Source organism: Mobula birostris, chromosome 4, assembly GCF_030028105.1.
Source record: "Mobula birostris isolate sMobBir1 chromosome 4, sMobBir1.hap1, whole genome shotgun sequence".
Classification (NCBI taxonomy): Eukaryota; Metazoa; Chordata; class Chondrichthyes; order Myliobatiformes; family Myliobatidae; genus Mobula; species Mobula birostris.
The window spans coordinates 173,495,564-173,513,244 of record NC_092373.1 but is presented as its reverse complement, the minus strand read 5'-3'; the positions used below and the strand labels follow the sequence as shown (position 1 = coordinate 173,513,244).

Genomic DNA, 17,681 nt, shown 5'->3' with positions numbered 1-17,681 from the left:
TATCTCCACCCTGCCACCAAATTACACTGAGGTAGTTAAAAAAGATACAGAATATACTGTTACAGTTTCAGAGAAAGTGCTGTACAGGCAGGTAGGTAAAGTATAACATGACATGATGAGGTAGATTGGGGATCAAGTGTTTATCTCCTAGCCTATGAAAGATCTATTCAACAGACTGACTGACAACAGCAGGACAGAGGCTGTCCTTGAGTCTCGTAGTTAATGCTCTTGGGTATTTGCATGTTCTACCCAATGGGAGCTGGGAGAAAGTAGAATAGCCAAGGTGGATGGGGTCCATAATTACTTCGGCTGCTTTCCCGAGTTAGAGTGAAGTGTAGAAGGAGTCAATGGAGAGGAGCTGGTTTGCGTGATGGACTGGGCTGCATTCACACTCTGCAATCTCTTGCGGTCCTGGGTAGACCAACTGCCAAACCAAGCTGCGATGCATCAAGATAGGGTGCTTTCTATGATGCATCTATAACTATTACTCTGGCCAATGGATAATTATATGCTATTATGCTGAACTACGTTCTAAATGTATTTCTTGCTGTTTCCATTCTCGTGCCTCAGATGGATAATTAGCATAGGCTTTTCAAGGTCCACCATTCCAAGATGGAATGTGAAAAATGTTTATGTATATGGTTTAAGAGTATGCTAAGGATTTAAGAAATTATTCTAGGCAGAGCTTAGGGAAACCTCAAAGCCAATGTCATATATACCACTATATGTATGCACAGATGCAATAAAATCTTAGTTGCAGCAGGATCACAGGTACATAGCATCATATAAGCAGCATTCACAAAAAAAATCCAACTTGTACACAATCTTTACAAGAAAACACAATTAAAACAAAAGAAAACGAAGTTGACTTTCATATGAAGTGATCAAAGTGGTCACAGTTTGCCTAAATTGCAGTGATTTGGGAGCAATGTCCAGAACCAAATAGTTGAAGGGAACTGTTCTTGCAGCTAGTGGTTTGGGATTTCAAGCTTCTGTGCCTCCTGCCCAACGGAAGCTGTGAAAAGATGGTGTGACCTGGAAGGTGGGGATCTTTGATGATGGATGCTGCCTTCTTGAGGCAGCACCTCCTGTAGACACTACCGATGGTGACAGGAATGTGCCCGTATGTATTGGGCAGGCTCCAGTACTCCCTGCAATTTTTTTTTTCTTTTTTGAGAAGTATAGCACAGAAGTAGGCCCTTTGGCCCATCTAGTCCATGCCAAAGCCATTTAACCTGCCTACTTCCAATGGCTTACACCTGGACTGTCGCTCTTCATATCCCTACTATCCATGTACCTATCTAAACTTCTCTTAAACATTGAAATCAAGCTCGCAAGCACCACTTGTGCTGGCAGCTCATTCCACCCTCTCATGACCGTCTGAGTGAAGAAGTTTCCTTTCATGTTCCCCTTAAACTTTTTACCGGTTTACCCTTAAGCTTGCATTTACCCTATCTACTCTCCTCATCATTTTGTATACCTCTATCAATGTCCTCTCAATCTTCCATGTTCTAAAGAATACAGTCAATCTTTCCTTATAACTCAGGTCCTCCAGACCTAACAACAACCTTGTAAATGTTCTGTGTACTATTTCAACCTTGTTTACATCTTTCCTGTAGTTAGGTGACCAAAACTGCACACAGTACTCCAAAATGGGTCTCAACAATGTCTTATACAACTTCAACATAACATCCCATCTCCTGCACTCAATACATTGATTTATGAAGGCCAATATGCCAAAGCTTTCTTTACGACCCTTTCCTCCTGTGCCACCACTTTCAAAAAATTATGTGCCTGTATTCCCAGATCCCTTTGTTCTACCACATTCCTCAGTGCCCTACCATTCACTGTACTAGACCTATCCTCGTTGGTCCTTCCAAAGTGCAAAACTTTGCACTTGTCTGCATTAAATTCCATCTGCCATTTTTCAGCCCATTTTGTCAGCTAATCCAGATCCCTCTGCAAGCCATGATAGCCTTCCTCACTGTCCACTACACCCCTCATCTTGGTGTCATCTGCAAATTTGCTGATCCAGTTAACCACATTATTATTCAGATCATTGATGTAGATGACAAACAACCAAGGACCAAGCACCAGCCCCTGCGGCACACCACTAAATCAAGTCAAGTCACTTGCTATTGTCATTTCGACCATAACTGCTGTTACAGTACACAGTAAAAACGAGACGACGTTTCTCAGGACCATGGCGCTACATGAAACAATACAAAATCTACACTGAGCTACGTAAAACAACACAAAAACCACACTGGACTACAAGACCTACCCAGGACTGCATAAAGTGCACAAAACAGTGCAGGCTTTACAATAAATAATAAACAAGACAATAGGCACAGTAGAGGGCAGTAGGTTGGTGTCAGTCCAGGCTCTGGGTATTGAGGAGTCTGATGGCTTGGGGGAAGACACTGTTACATAGTCTGGTCGTGAGAGCCCGAGTGCTTCAGTGCCTTTTGCCAGATGGCAGGAGGGAGAAGAGTTTGTATGAGGGGTGCGTGGGGTCCTTCATAATGCTGTTTGTTTTGCGTATGCAGCGTGTGGTGTAAATGTCTGTGATGGCGGGAAGAGAGACCCCGATGATCTTCTCAGCTGACCTCACTATCCGCTGCAGGGTCTTGCAATCTGAGATGGTGCAATTTCTGAACCAGGCCGTGACGCAGCTGCTCAGGATGCTCTCAATACAACCTCTGTAGAATGTGGTGAGGATGGGGGTGTGGGAGATGGACATTTCTCAGCCTTCGCAAAAAGTAGAGATGCTGCTGGGCTTTCTTTGCTATGGAGCTGGTGTTGAGGGACCAGATGAGATTCTCCGCTAGGTGAACACCAAGAAATTTGGTGCTCTTAACGATCTCTACGGAGGAGTCGTCGATGTTCAGCGGAGAGTGGTCGCTCCGTGTCCTCCTAAAGTTAACAACCATCTCTTTTGTTTTGTTCACATTCAGAGACAGGTTGTTGGCTCTGCACCAGTCCGTTAGCTGCTGCACCTCCTCTCTGTATGCTGACTCATCGTTCTTGCTGATGAGACCCACCACGGTCGTGTCATCGGCGAACCTGATGATGTGGTTCAAGCTGCGTGTTGCAGCACAGTCGTGGGTCAGCAGAGTGAACAGCAGTGGACTGAGCACACAGCCCTGGGGGGCCCCCGTGCTCAGTGTGATGGTGTTGGAGATGCTGCTTCCAATCCAGACTGAGTTCTCCCAGTCAGGAAGTCTAGGATCCAGTTGCTGAGGGAGGTGTTCAGGCCCAGTAGGCTCAGCTTTCCAATCAGTTTCTGAGGAATGATTATGCTGAATGCTGAACTGAAGTCTATGAACAGCATTTGAACGTACGTGTCTTTTTTGTCCAGGTGGGTTAGGGCCAGGTGGAGAGTGATGGCAATGGTGTCGTCTGTTGAACAGTTGGGACGGTACACGAACCGCAGGGGGTACAGTGAGGGGGGCAGCAGGGTCTTGATGTGCCTCATGACGAGCCTCTTGAAACACTTCATGATGATGGATGTGAGTGCAACGGGATGGTAGTCTTTGAGGCAGGACACTGAAGACTTCTTTGGCATGGGGACGATGGTGATGGCCTTGAAGTATGTAGGAATGCGGCACTACTCAGGGAGGGGTTGAAGATGTCAATGAGAATATCTGCTAGCTGGTCTGCACATCCTGTAAGCATTCTGCCAGGAATATTGTCTGGTCCAGCAGCCTTCCGTGGGTTGACCCTGCACAGGGTTCTCCTCACATCGGCCACGGTAAGGCACAACACCTGGTCATTTGGAGGAGGGGTGGTCTTCCTCGCCGCCACGTCATTTTCCGCACAGGCCTCCAGTCAGACAGGCAACCCTCTGCTACCACTCTCTGGCTTCTCCCACAAAGCCAATGTCTCATCCAGCTGAGTGACTGAACTTTCTTGACCAGCTTCCCATGCGGGACTTTGTCAAATGCCTTGTGCATCATTGTGCAGACCATGATGCAACCAGTCAGAATACTTTGGCTTGTGACCCAGTGAATGATGTCTGAGGGTTATTTCAGTGAGTGAGTGACAATTTTCAAAGGAATCAATTGAGTTGATAGAAGTGATATCCTGGTAAAGAATCAAGGGACCAATGCATCAAAATCAGATCCATGTCATTCAGACACATTTCTCATTAAAGGTTTAGAACAAGTCCCACAAAAAAAGGGCGGTTATTGGGACTCGTTCAAAAACATTAAATCCAAGTTTGATTTTCAGGAAAGGTGTAAATGGATTTGGTACTGAAATGAATGAATGCCACCACACTGATCACTTGTACACATCTCCTCTTGCCAACATCTGCTTTGTCAGTTTACCCATTACTTTGGCTTCCTGACAGCGCTGTATCACACTGCAGTGTGTGCCGTCCACAAAATACTGTACGTCTCAGCCTTGCCAAAGGGTGCCTTCATCTTCCCTCAGTACCGTGATCTCCCCAGCTTGAAGGTCAGTGGCAACAGGCAAATGGGTACTGCACCACCAAGTCCCCATTATACTGGCTGGGGAACATATTGATCCATTATTGCTGGGTCAGAGCTCTGTAACTCCCTGCCCGACAGCTCTTCTCCTCTTCTACTGAAGTGGATTCGGAAGGTAGTTCACCTTCACCTTAAGACCATCAGAAATGGGGTGGACATTTGCAAAGCCTACCAACTCAGTAGGTCAGGCAACATCTATGGAAAGAAATAGACAGTGAGCATTTGGGGTTGAGACCTTTCTGAAAAGTAGGAGGGAGACACCTAGGATAAAAAGGCTAGTGGCATCAATATCAAATTCTTAAACTTCTGGTAATCTCTCCCCCATCCCTTTTCCCCTGTTTTTCTTTCCTCTCTCTATCTAGCCTCCATTTATACTTATCTAACGAGCCTCCATTGCCATACCCTTTCCCCTCCTCCACCCCTCTCCCTCTTTCCTCCTCCACTTCCTTCTTCTCCATTCTGCCCATCACCTGCAGACTGGCCTCACTGGATCCTACCCCATCTCCATTCCATTTTCCTCCTAACAGGTTCCATCACCTTCAGCCCTTTGCCTCATCCATCTATCACCTTCCAACTTCTGACGTTGTGCCTACTCTCTCCCTCCCACACCTGCCTATCCATCCCATTCATCTGGATCCACCAATCGCCTACCAGCTCTTGCTCCCCCCTCCCCCCCCCACACCTTCTGATGCCTTTGGTAGCAGCTATGTTATGTGAACCTAGTTGTTAGATAGTCCTTTGATATATAAATCAGTACAATATGAACAGGCTGTCCAGTCTATGACCTTACGCCAAACTCAATGCCAATTTATACTGCCATTCCTCCTCCTGTATATCATCCATATCCTTCCATTCCCTTCTACATAAAAGCCTCTTAAACTCCACCAATTTGCCGGTTTCAACTGCTAGCTCTGGCAACCCATCCCCAGGCACCTACCTCTCTCTGCTTAAAAAAAAAATTGTTCCTCATATCAACTTTAAAATTCTCCCCTTTAACCTTAAATGCCTGTTCTCTGGTGTTTGGTATTTCCAGAGATCCTGACCATCGAACCTATCTATGCTTCTCATAATTATGAAAACCTCTGTCATATCTCCCCTTCAGCCTCCATCGCTCGAGCGAGAACAACCCAAGGTTGTCCAACCTTTCCTTAAAAAAATTCCTTAGATATTTGTCTACAAAGAATATGGAGTTTTCCTGAGGTTTTGACTGCTATGTTCTATTTTCTCTGAAGCCCAAAGTTCCCCATCAGACTGAAGACCACCGGGCTAAACTCCTGTCGACGTACAGTCCTGACAAGCTGCTTCAGGCAAAGCGGAAATTCAATGCCACCCAAGAGCTAGACACGTCTCTTCATGAGGGTGAAATCGTGGCCGTTCTTGAGAAGCAGGATCCTATGGGCAGTGTGAGCAGGTGGTTCGTTGACACTGGAGGTTGGTTTGCCCCTTATGTCTTCTTTAGAATATGGACAAAGCTACATTTTATCTTGCTGTTGGAAGAGCTATTGGATTTGTTCCCAAGAACTTGCCTCTGAGTCAGAGGAAGACACAAGAGACTGCAGATGCCATCAGACAGCATCTGTGGAAGCAGAGTTCTAAAGCAGGCCTTGACCTGAAACATCATCCAACCCTTTGCCTCCACAGATGCTACCTGACCTGCTGAGTTCCTCCAGTAGTTCATTTTTAGATCTAGTCAGATGTTTGAGGATTGATCACATTTCATAAATTTAAGCACAAAATCGAATTCCAGTGCAACTTGTAAGCAGAATGGTACTGTTAAAGTGGCTAGTACTGAGGAGTGCTTCACTGTCTGAGCTGGTATCAAGGAATGGCTTCTTCTTGGAGCAGTGCTACAAAGAATTTGTTGCAGTATCAAAACGATAGGACTTTGGAGGGCTGATCCTGAGAGAGTGCCATATTGCTACATGCACAGTACTGAGAGAGCACTGTAATGTTGCAGAGGGCACTGAGGGAGGGCTGTACAGCTGCAGGAGAAATACTGAGGAAATACTCATGGGTTAGTATTGAGGGAGCGCGTTATTGTCAGAGGGACAGGACTGCGGGAGCGTGTTATTGTCAGAGGGACAGGACTGAGGAAGCATGTTATTGTCAGAGGGACAGGACTGAGGGAGTGAGTTATTGTCAGGGGGACAGGACTGCGGGAGCATGTTATTGTCAGAGGGACTGGACTGAGGGAACGTGTTATTGTCAGAGGGACTGGACTGAGGGAACGTGTTATTGTCAGAGGGACAGGACTGAGGGAGTGAGTTATTGTCAGGGGGACAGGACTGAGGGAGTGAGTTATTGTCAGAGGGACAGGACTGAGGGAGTGTGTTATTGTCAGAGGGACAGGACTGAGGGAGTGCGTTATTGTCAGAGGGACAGGACTGAGGGAGTGAGTTATTGTCAGGGGGACAGGACTGCGGGAGTGTGTTATTGTCAGAGGGACTGGACTGAGGGAGTGTGTTATTGTCAGGGGGACAGTACTGAGGGAGTGAGTTATTGTCAGGGGGACAGGACTGAGGAAGCATGTTATTGTCAGAGGGACAGGACTGAGGGGGCGTGTTATTGTCAGGGGGACAGGACTGAGGGAGTGATTTATTGTCAGAGGGACAAGACTGAGGAAGCATGTTATTGTCAGAGGAGCAATACAGGTGGAAAACTGGAGCAACGAAGATTCCAGCATCCTAAGTCTACAGTCAGAGAGGGCTGTTCTGAGGAAGATGTGCATTATTGAGGAACATGCACTCAGGAGAGTACACTTTGGGAGGTGGTGACACAAGAAAGTGCAGGTGCTAGAATCCGGAGTAACAAACAATCTGATGGCGGAAGTCAGTGAGGCAAGCAGCATCTGTGGGAGAGAAAGGAATTGTTGACATTTTGGGTGAAAATCCTGCAGCAGTCCTGATGCAGGGTTTTGACTCAAACATTGACAATCCCTTTCTCTGAACCAAATGCTTCTCGACACGCTGTGTTCCTCCAGCAGATTGTTTGGATTTGCTAAATATCTAAAATATTGGTTTATTAGAAAATTGGTTTATTACTGTCACATGTACCGAAGTGCATGAAAATTGTTTTGCATCCTATCTACACAGGTCATTTCATGTTATCAGTACATTGAGAGAGTATAACATAAAATAATAATAATGCAGAACAAAGTGCACTGCAGGCAGATAATAGAGTGCAAAGTCATAGCGAGACAGATTGTGAAGTCAACGGTACATCTCATCGTCCCAGGGAACCATTCAATAGCTTTATAACAGCAGGATAGAAGCTGGCTTGAGCCTAGCATACATGCTTTCAGGCTTTGGTATCTGAAGGGAGGGGAGAGAAGACAGAATGTCTGGGATGGGTGGGGTCTTTGATTATGTTGGCTGTTTTACCAAGATAACAAGAAATGTATTTGATGTAGTATTAAAAATTGATGAGTGACTCTTTTTTTGATTCCATGTAGTGACACAGGGCTATGTGTACTCCTCATTCCTGAGGCCATATAATCCTGCGATTGGACAGAATGGCCAGTCGAGTGAAGGATCTGCTATGGACAGCGATTTTGATGACATTACTCTATTCGTAACTTCGTATTCTGACATCATGAAGACTTCGCACTTCAGCACCAGTGACAGTGACACTACTCTGAACAGTTCTCAGGAGATCAGTCCATGCAGTGCAGACACAACGTCATTCAGTGGAAGCGATGACAACTCAAGTGACCTGGGAGAGCAGCAGGTAAACCAAGTGGCTGTTACCTAGTCAATGCTAACTGATAGGTATGGTAATCTTCCAAACCACCTAAACTTCTAGTCTAAGCTGTGACCAGGTTCTGAGAAAACGTGGCATTGTTTTCAACAAGATGTTAAATTGAGATGTAGGGTGAAGTTGGTTAAATATCAAAGGTCCCGCCAGCCATGTTTGAAAGAAAACAAGGACAGTGGACTCTGACTCTTTGCCCAATGTTTACATCATAACCAATTACTTTGGAGCAGACAACCTGTCATTATCACATCTCTGTTTATGAGGCCTTGCTTTGCAAAATTTTTCTTAAGTTACAGCAGTGATAACGATTCAGAAGTGTTTAATTTTACCATCCAGAGGCAATGAAAAATGTGCAACTCCAAGACTTTTATTGGTTTGTGATTTCCCATACTATCTTGGCCAGGGACCAGTTCTGTATTCTAGTAAAGATATTGTAGTGGAAAGTTTTGGACATTTGTAACCTAGAGTCACTCGGTTCTTATTGGATGCACGGTCTGCTATTTTAATACCAACAGATTATCCTCATGCTTTGTGTGTTTTTTTTCCCATAATGTGAATCCCAAGGAACAAAGATGCACAGTGGTCCAAACCAGTGTTAGCTCCAAACTGTGTTGGTCATTGTTTCAGTGATAGAACTTTTCTGGTAAGGATCTCACTCCAGATTAAGGCATTAACCTGACTGGACCCTTCACCCCGGTATATTGCATTCATAGAAACGACGTCAGCTTGAGCCAGATATGACACAGAGTCATATCTGGAGGAAGTGGGTGTAATTGATGTCATAGTCACACTCGAAGAAGAGCAGTGTAACTATTTTGGAAATTTGCCCCTTGCCACCGTGTCGGCTGTGCCCCAGTGGGTAGCCCTCTTGTGCTAAGCCAGACTGCAGGAGGAATAGGCCCAAGTTCAGACTTTGGACAAGTTGTTCAGCATGAGATTCTGGATCCATATGGAAGGAGTGCTGCATTATCAGAGACTCCATCTCCCTGATTAAAATGTGACACACCAGGCCTGTTAGAGTAAAATCACACAGCGATATTTTGAGAAGAGGCATGGATGGTGGCTTTGTGGAAATAGATTCTCCTTCTGTATATCCAATTGAAAATTTGGGTGACTATCCAGAGAGAAGTGAGAATGTGGAACTTATTCCCCCAAGGACAGGCAAGATAAACAGGGGAAGCTGGATAAATATATGAGAGAGAAAGGACTAGGAGATGACAATGGGGGAGATGGAGGAATTGGAAGTATAAATACCAGCTTGGTGCAGTGGGGCCTACAATAATGATTTCAAGCTACAAACGATGGTAGATATGAAAGTCGAACGAAGGCCTTGTGCTGGATTCTTACTCAAGCCCACTGCTTTATTCTTTACAGATCTTCTATGCTGTGTACCCATTTCATGCAAGGAGTGACTACGAACTCAGCCTCCAGGAGTACGAACGAGTGAAGATAGTCAAATCCAGTGACTTGAGCGGCAACAAAGACTGGTGGTTGGCAGAGGTCAATGGCAAGAGGGGCTATGTCCCTGCAAACTACTTGGGAAGAATGACTTATGCATGAAGACCCCACATGTGAAAACCTTTGAGTTCCATGAATGGACCCTCATTATCATGTGGTTGCTGACCTAGTTTTGGGCATCATGTTCAAGGAGCAAGGCCTGTTTAATTGGATGTGGAGAATAGTAACAGGAAGATGTGGCTGCAGCAACTGAGACTGTCTCATTGTCAATTTTAAAACTAGTGCTCCTAATGCTCCATTAAAACCAACACAAAAATAAACCTAGAGACACAAGAGACGGTGGGTGCTAGAATCTGGAGCAAAAATGTAAGCTGCTGGAGGAACTCAGCAGGTCAGGCAGCATCCGTGGAGGGAAATGAACAGTTGACGTTTCAGGTTGAGACCCAAAATGTCAACTGTTCAGAATCAGAATCAGGTGTATCATCATTGATATATATCACGAAGTTTGTTGTTTTGCAACAGCAGTACTATGTAAAACATGAACATTACTCTAAGTTGCCAATATAAATAAATAGTGCACAGCAAGAATCATGAGGCAGTGTTCATGGGTTTCAAGCCCTATATTGATGTTGCTTGATCTACTGGGTCCTTCCAGCAGTTCTTCTTTTGCTCCATAAAACAATTTCTTGTGTTTCTATACATTTTCCAAAAAAATTGACTCATTTTCTATGAGGATAGGACACTACTGCATTGAAGCAACTGTGTAGTGAAATATTCAGTTGTGTGTGTGTGTGTGTGTGTGTGTGTGTGTGTGTGTGTGTATAAGAGTGAACACTATATGAAGGATATGGTACCAATGACCCAGATACCAAGGCTGTGTGTGAATGAGAGTGAACACTATAGGAAGGATATGGTACCAATGACCCAGATACCAAGGCTGTGTGTGAATGAGAGTGAACACTATAGGAAGGATATGGTACCAATGACCCAGATACCAAGGCTGTGTGTGAATGAGAGTGAACACTATAGGAAGGATATGGTACCAATGACCCAGATACCAAGGCTGTGTGTGAATGAGAGTGAACACTATATGAAGGATATGGTACCAATGACCCAGATACCAAGGCTGTGTGTGAATGAGAGTGAACACTATATGAAGGATATGGTACCAATGACCCAGATACCAAGGCTGTGTGTGAGTGAGAGTGAACACTATATGAAGGATATGGTACCAATGACCCAGATACCAAGGCTGTGTGTGAATGAGAGTGAACACTATATGAAGGATATGGTACCAATGACCCAGATACCAAGGCTGTGTGTGAATGAGAGTGAACACTATATGAAGGATATGGTACCAATGACCCAGATACCAAGGCTGTGTGTGAGTGAGAGTGAACACAATATGAAGGATATGGTACCAATGACCCAGATACCAAGGCTGTGTGTGAGTGAGAGTGAACACAATATGAAGGATATGGTACCAATGACCCAGATACCAAGGCTGTGTGTGAGTGAGAGTGAACACAATATGAAGGATATGGTACCAATGACCCAGATACCACGGCTATGTGTGTGTGTGAGTGAGAGTGAACACTATATGAAGGATATGGTATCAATGATCCAAATACCAAGCCACAAAATCCTTATATTGCTATTAAACGTACTCCTGTGGAGTAGAGACTTCATTAAAAATCCTCTTGAGATATGAAGGTATACACTAATTCAAAACTATAGGGAATATGCAGAATATTTAACGTGAATCTTTTCTTCTATTAGAATTTCAATTATTAAGTATCACAGAAGATGAAGCCAAAGAAACATCAAGTTTTACTTCATTGTGGGATAGCATTTATCTTCCATCCCAGAGGATGGAAGATAAGTGCTGTCAATTAAGAGTCAACTGTGGAGTTGCACAGAGACCAGAATGGATAAGTTAACAAACGAGAAAATCTGCAGATGCTGGAAATCCAAGCAACGCACACAAAATGCTGGAGGAACTCATCAGGCCAGGCAGCATCTATGGAAAAAGATACAGGTGACATTTCGGCCAAGAACTGCCGAAGGGTCTGGGCCCAAAACATTGACTGTACTTTTTACCATAGATGCTGCCTGGCCTGCTGAGTTCCTCCAGCATTTTGTATGTGTTGCTTTGGTAAGCTAACAATTTTTTCCCCTATAAACATTAATAAAACAACTCCCCCTGCATTAATCCAGTAGTTTATAATTGTAAGATTGTAAATTCCAGATTTTATTTACTAAAGAAAATATAAAAATCTTCAAAATTCACAGTAAATTTATTATCAAGGTACATATATGTCACCTGAGATTCATTTTCTTGTAAGCATACTCAATAAATCCATAGAGTAATTACCACAATAGAATCTATGACAGGTCACCAAGTTGGGCGTTTAACCAGTTGTCAAAAGACAACAAAATGCAAATACAAAAAGAAATAATAATAATAAATAAATAAGCAATAAGTATTGGGAACATGAGATGAAGAATGCTAGTTTGTGCAGTGGAATTTAAACTTGTGCCTCGAACTTATGAGTGTAGCATTATGGGATAAATTGTTCAGTGAAGTATTTCCTATGTTATTGTTGCCCTTAGAGAGATGCAGCACAGTGGAAAGCTTTTTGTTTTGCTACACCTGTTGAAAATCCGTTGATGGTGTACATGGATAGCCCTTACATTAAACAAGTGGAGAATGCAGAGATGAACAGGCAGTAGATCTTCTAAAATGTAAGCAAAGATGATTTCCTGATTAATTATGATGGCAGCGGGCAGTGCTCCCAATCTTTCAAACATTTGAACACTCTGAAAAGCTTTTGCTAATAATTATCTTCTGCCTGTGAAATTCTGCATGGGAGCGACGACCTTGACAGATCCTGCCTGCAGTGTTTGCATTAGGTTTGGGGAGGTAAATCTCACTTTCTTTCCCCCAAATCCATAACTTTTGCAAAATATGATAGATTTTTCAATTGATCATATTTCACAAGTATATTTCAAAATACTACACATTCTGAATCAAATTCCTGATTATCATCCCTCAATAAAGAGCATAAATATTATTGTGCCTTGAAATCCCCAGTGTCACGATTAGGTAAGATGTTTTCCTTATGAGATTGTTGGGGTACAGTACTTGCTATTGTTTAAGTATGCTACTTGTGCCTGTTTGTTAAATGTGGAATAATCTTATTATTTATGCATTGTATTTGAACAACATCACTATCACTGGTAGATACAGCAGGGTAGTGACCATGAATTTTAGCAAACTAAATAGTGCTCTCTGTAACCCAACTTTCACTGGGTTCGGGTGCAAATGTTTTGGTGCTGCAGTAACACCTCAGAAAGTTAAACGCTTACTGTTGAAACTGAGAGCAACCACAAGAAAAGTTAGTGCCAAATCTAGCTGCTCTCCCAATTGTCTCTGAAATTGCCTTCAAAGTTACACAGCTCTTAATACAATTCAAGTAAAAGGAAGCAGTATTTTGGATTCAAGTGCTGTCATCAGTTTCTTCTAGGGAGTTGGCCCCAGTGACCTAGTCAAAAATTTTCCCTCGATCAATGTCACAGGGATTATCTGGTCATTAGCATATTCTTGTTTGTGGGAGCTTTCAGTGCACAAATTGTACAACAGTGAAACCTCTACAGAAAGTTTACTTGGTGGTAAAGTGCTATAGATGTCCTGAGCTCATTTTATAAATGTACATATTTATTTTAGACAGACTGCCAGACTAATGTGTGAAAACTAATTATTTTGGATGAATTTTATTAACAATCCTTTTATTTTATTAAGTTGTCCAAACACATCACTTTTTTTAATCTGGCTTTTATCAACAACATTTTCGCTGTGAGCAGAGCCAAAAACCTAATCTTATGAAACCACTGAATCCTGGCTTGAGGAGACATGCCTTCTGTTAACTTTTCTATTGAGGCCAGTTAATGTGTGGCTTGGGCTGAAAGATATGCACAACCTTCACATTAAAATGGTTATGAGATGGAAAAGTGACTTGGCTGCTTAATAAATTGAGTTAAAGCCTTAACTCGTGAAAAACTGTGAATTCTGGCCAGTTTCTTTCGAGGCAACTTTCTTTTTTTGCCCATTTCTGTGCAGGGACTTTATACACTTTTGTAGTACACATTTTAAAGTACAGGACCTGATGTGAAGTGCAATGCTTGTAGCTTTGTCATGAAGGTGATGTGGAATCCCAGAGCTTTCAATTCTGGGTTGGGATGATTAATGATAAGACTGACCCTGTTTCAGAGTGAGTGAGTGAGTGTGTGTGTGTAAATAAAGATCACTGAAGCTTTTCCTTGCTGCCACCCAATTTGTTTTGATTTAGCTCTTAGACCACACGACAGTCAAGGACTTTGACTAGTGGGGAGCCTTGTTCCGTCTGTACTTAAAGGAACAGCCTTTGAAGAGATGCAAATGATTTATCATAATCATGCATCACGGAAAGAGGTCCTTAGGCCCAGTGTCCATGTATACTTTTATATACTAACCTTTTACCTAATGGTCACCCGTCCCGGGGACTCTATGTGAAAGATATTGTGTACTCCATTAATTTCACCAATGATTTCTCCAACACATTCAAACCCATTAAGAGATTTAGCCAGTTCTTTGATCATGAGGTTCATTCAGAGTAACTTCATGGTTTTTCATTTAGCCAGATACACAAAGCACACTATTGGTTCTGATATAATTTAGCTTGCCAAATTATCCTGTGCAATTTTGTAGAATTTGTTTTGTTTTTGTGAAAATGTCACATATTTCTTGTGCTTAGCGTTTTAAACACTAATGCAATCTGTGTGCGTGTGTGTGTGTGCGTGCGTGTGTGTGTATTTTCTGAAAGGAAATAACTATTTCTCTTGTCAACTTGTTGGACTATATGATTTATGAGTTGTATAAGTGATGATTTGTTTTGAATAATCTTGCACAATAAATTATTTTTAGATGTTAAGTGGCAAATGTAAAATTTCTTAAAACAGCAGAAGAAATCTAGGTGTAAGGATAATTGTGCCTGGCTGTACAAAGAGGTGTAGATTATGTTCAGGCTCCCAGCGTGGACCTTGCATTCTGGGAACACAGCTGGTCTTGGCATTAACAACAGCTTCCCTGCTATTTCTGACAGGTCTTCCATTTACCCCAGCTGTGGTTCAACCCTTTGTTTTTACCAAAACTATAAAAGTTTATTTACATCACAAATACACAAGGTACAGACAATCAGTATTTGCAAGATAGTGAGTACACTCAGATTAAAATATAGTTACTACCATCTACTAGACAATCAATACCCCAGGGGGCCCACTGCATGTGGAAGTCCCCCAATGTGCCCATTGAGACCAGATGCTCCCTCTCCAAGGACAACCGGCACCCTCCACTTTTGACCAAGCAACGAAAGGTGTCAGCTCCATTTCCTACAAGCAGTTCAACATAAATTTTAAAACTTCAATGGCACATTGCCAGCCTTTGGAACTCAATGCTCACATCAGGAATTTCTGATAATTGTGTCTCATGTTTCTTGTAATCACGTTTTTTTAACCTTTCCATCTGGTCTGTCAGAGTTCACACCTCCTTTTCCTCCTAATCACTCTCTAGCAGCTAATATCACTCAGCCATTTCCCTTCTCTTTCTCTCTTTATTAATCTGCCTCTTCTTCTATATCTATCTTGGGTTCTCCCTCTCTATATCTATCTTGGGTTCTCCGTTTCTGTCTGTATCTGTTTAACTCTCTAGCTTCTCATTCTCTGTAATATATCGCTCTCTAGCTCTCTCCCCTTCCCTCTCTCAGTCCCCACTCTCTCTCTGTCCCCACTCTCTCTCTCTCTCAGTCCCCACTCTCCCTCAGTCCCCACTCTCTCTCTCAGTCCCCACACTCTCTCTCAGTCCCCACTCTCTCTCTCAGTCCTCAGTCCTCACTCTCTCTCAGTCCCCACTCTCTCTCAGTCCCCACACTCTCTCAGTCCCCACTCTCTCTCTGTCCCCACTCTCTCTCTGTCCCCACTCTCTCAGTCCCAACTCTCTCTCTGTCCCCACTCTCTCTCCCTGTCCCCATTCTCTCTCCCTGTCCCCACTCTCTCTCAGTCCCCACACTCTCTCTCAGTCCCCACACTCTCTCTCAGTCCCCACTCTCTCTCTCAGTCCTCACTCTCTCTCTGTCCCCACTCTCTCTCTGTCCCCACACACTCTCAGTCCCCACAGTCCCCAATCTCTCTCTGTCCCCACACTCTCTCTGTTCCCACTCTCTCTCTGTCCCCACTCTCTCTCTCTGTCCCCACTCTCTCTCTCAGTCCCAACTCTCTCTCAGTCCCAACTCTCTCTCTGTCCCTACTCTCTCTCTCTGTCCCTACTCTCTCTCTCAGTCCCAACTCTCTCTCAGTCCCAACTCTCTCTCAGTCCTCACTCTCTATCTCAGTCCCCACTCTCTCCCAGTCCTCACTCTCTCTCTCAGTCCCCACTCTCTCTCTCAGTCCCAACACTCTCTCAGTCCCCACTCTCTCTCTCCCTGTCCCCATTCTCTCTCCCTCAGTCCCCACTCTCTCTCTCAGTCCCCACTCTCTCTCAGTCCCCACTCTCTCTCTCAGTCCCCACTCTCTTTCTCTCTCAGTCCCCACTCTCTCTCTGTCCCCATTCTCTCTCTGTCCCCACTCTCTCTCAGTCCCCACTCTCTCTCAGTCTCCACTCTCTCAGTCCCCACTCTCTCTCAGTCCCCACTCTCTCTCTGTCCCCACTCTCTCTCAGTCCCCCCCACTCTGTCTCTCTGTCCCCCAATCTGTCTCTGTTTCTCACTCTCTGTCTCCTACAGTCTATCTCCCACTCTCTGTACCATTCTCTCCCTGTTCCCCCCCCCGTCCACAACTGTCTCCTCTCTCTTTATCCTCTCTTTCCTCTCCCTCCCAGTCTCTCCTCTCTCCTCCTCCCCTTCCCCTCCCTTCCTCTCCTCCCTCTTCTCCCCCTCTTTCTTTCTCTCTCTCATCTCTACCCAACAGAGACCTTCTCTTTTGCGCTCTTTGTCTATTTTCCTTTCTCTGAAGCTTCAATTATCTCATTTCTGGTGTCTCCCAACACCAGAGGAAAAAAGCTTTCCCTCCACAGTTGCTGCCTGAACTGTTCAGTATTTCCACCACATGTCTGCCTTGCAGGTACAAATTGGGGGGGGGGGGGTCTCCAAGATCCCTGCACATGTCTGCCCTGTCTCTCCCCACGATCGTGAACATTGTCACAATGCTCAGAGCAGTACTCACATCACTGTCTTAAGTAACAATTCATGTTTACAATTCAAAGAGTTCACTCTGGAGACATGAAGACTGACCAGTTCAACAAGGTGCCAGAAGAGAAAATGTGCCCTGCCCTAAAGAAAAGAAACTGGTCATTTGGAAGAGGGTGAGTGGAACCAAATCTGGAATTTGATATCTGAACATTGAAGGGGGCATGGTATGGAATGGGGTTTGGAACAACGTGGGAGTCTCCTCTGCCATTCAATAGGAGCTGGCTTGATCTTCTTGTGACGAAAGTACACATGGACTAAGATATTGACTGTCCTGTGCTGTCACCAGTGGGATCAACAGTTGATCTGCCACCCGTCTTCAGGAGAGAGAGATAAGTAAAGACAATAGAGCAGCATTTGGAAGTGTTAATGAAGAGACGGGACAGCTTAACGGAAGGAGACAGCGGTCTGGGAATTGTCAAGACCGGCTCCTCTTTGAACCCTGAACTGTTTGAAGTGATGGACAGGCGATACCCCAGCAGGGGGATAAAAAGGGACAGGTTCGCTAAGGCAGGACACACACACAACACCACGAGGTAACGAGACCCTGGAAGCGGTGCGTCTCTCACAAGTCGGTGGGAGTTTTTGGAGGGCTAGTCGCGGGACCAAGCCATAGACGCACAGGGTGGAAAGGAACGATCGGCGGGAACCTGGTGTGTGTCCGCCCTTGCCTGGGTGCCAGGTTCACTGTAGAGGAACG

At 44.3% G+C, this 17,681-nt stretch overlaps 1 protein-coding gene across 4 annotated transcripts in view; it reads left to right on the top strand.

Moving 5' to 3' along the window:
• The window catches only part of arhgef38 (Rho guanine nucleotide exchange factor (GEF) 38), a 109,483-nt gene extending 94,812 nt beyond the window's left edge, over window positions 1-14,671 (top strand). For 3 of the 4 annotated variants that reach the window (XM_072256484.1, XM_072256485.1, XM_072256487.1), the window contains 3 exons: window positions 5,726-5,924; window positions 7,945-8,219; window positions 9,621-14,671. In XM_072256484.1, coding sequence (XP_072112585.1) covers window positions 5,726-5,924; window positions 7,945-8,219; window positions 9,621-9,806 — 660 coding nt within the window. In that variant the 3' untranslated portion in view covers window positions 9,807-14,671. Of the gene's footprint in view, window positions 1-5,725; window positions 5,925-7,944; window positions 8,261-9,620 lie in introns of all 4 variants that reach the window. The other variant, XM_072256486.1, reaches the window with a different exon arrangement.
• Window positions 14,672-17,681: the final 3,010 nt, after the last annotated feature.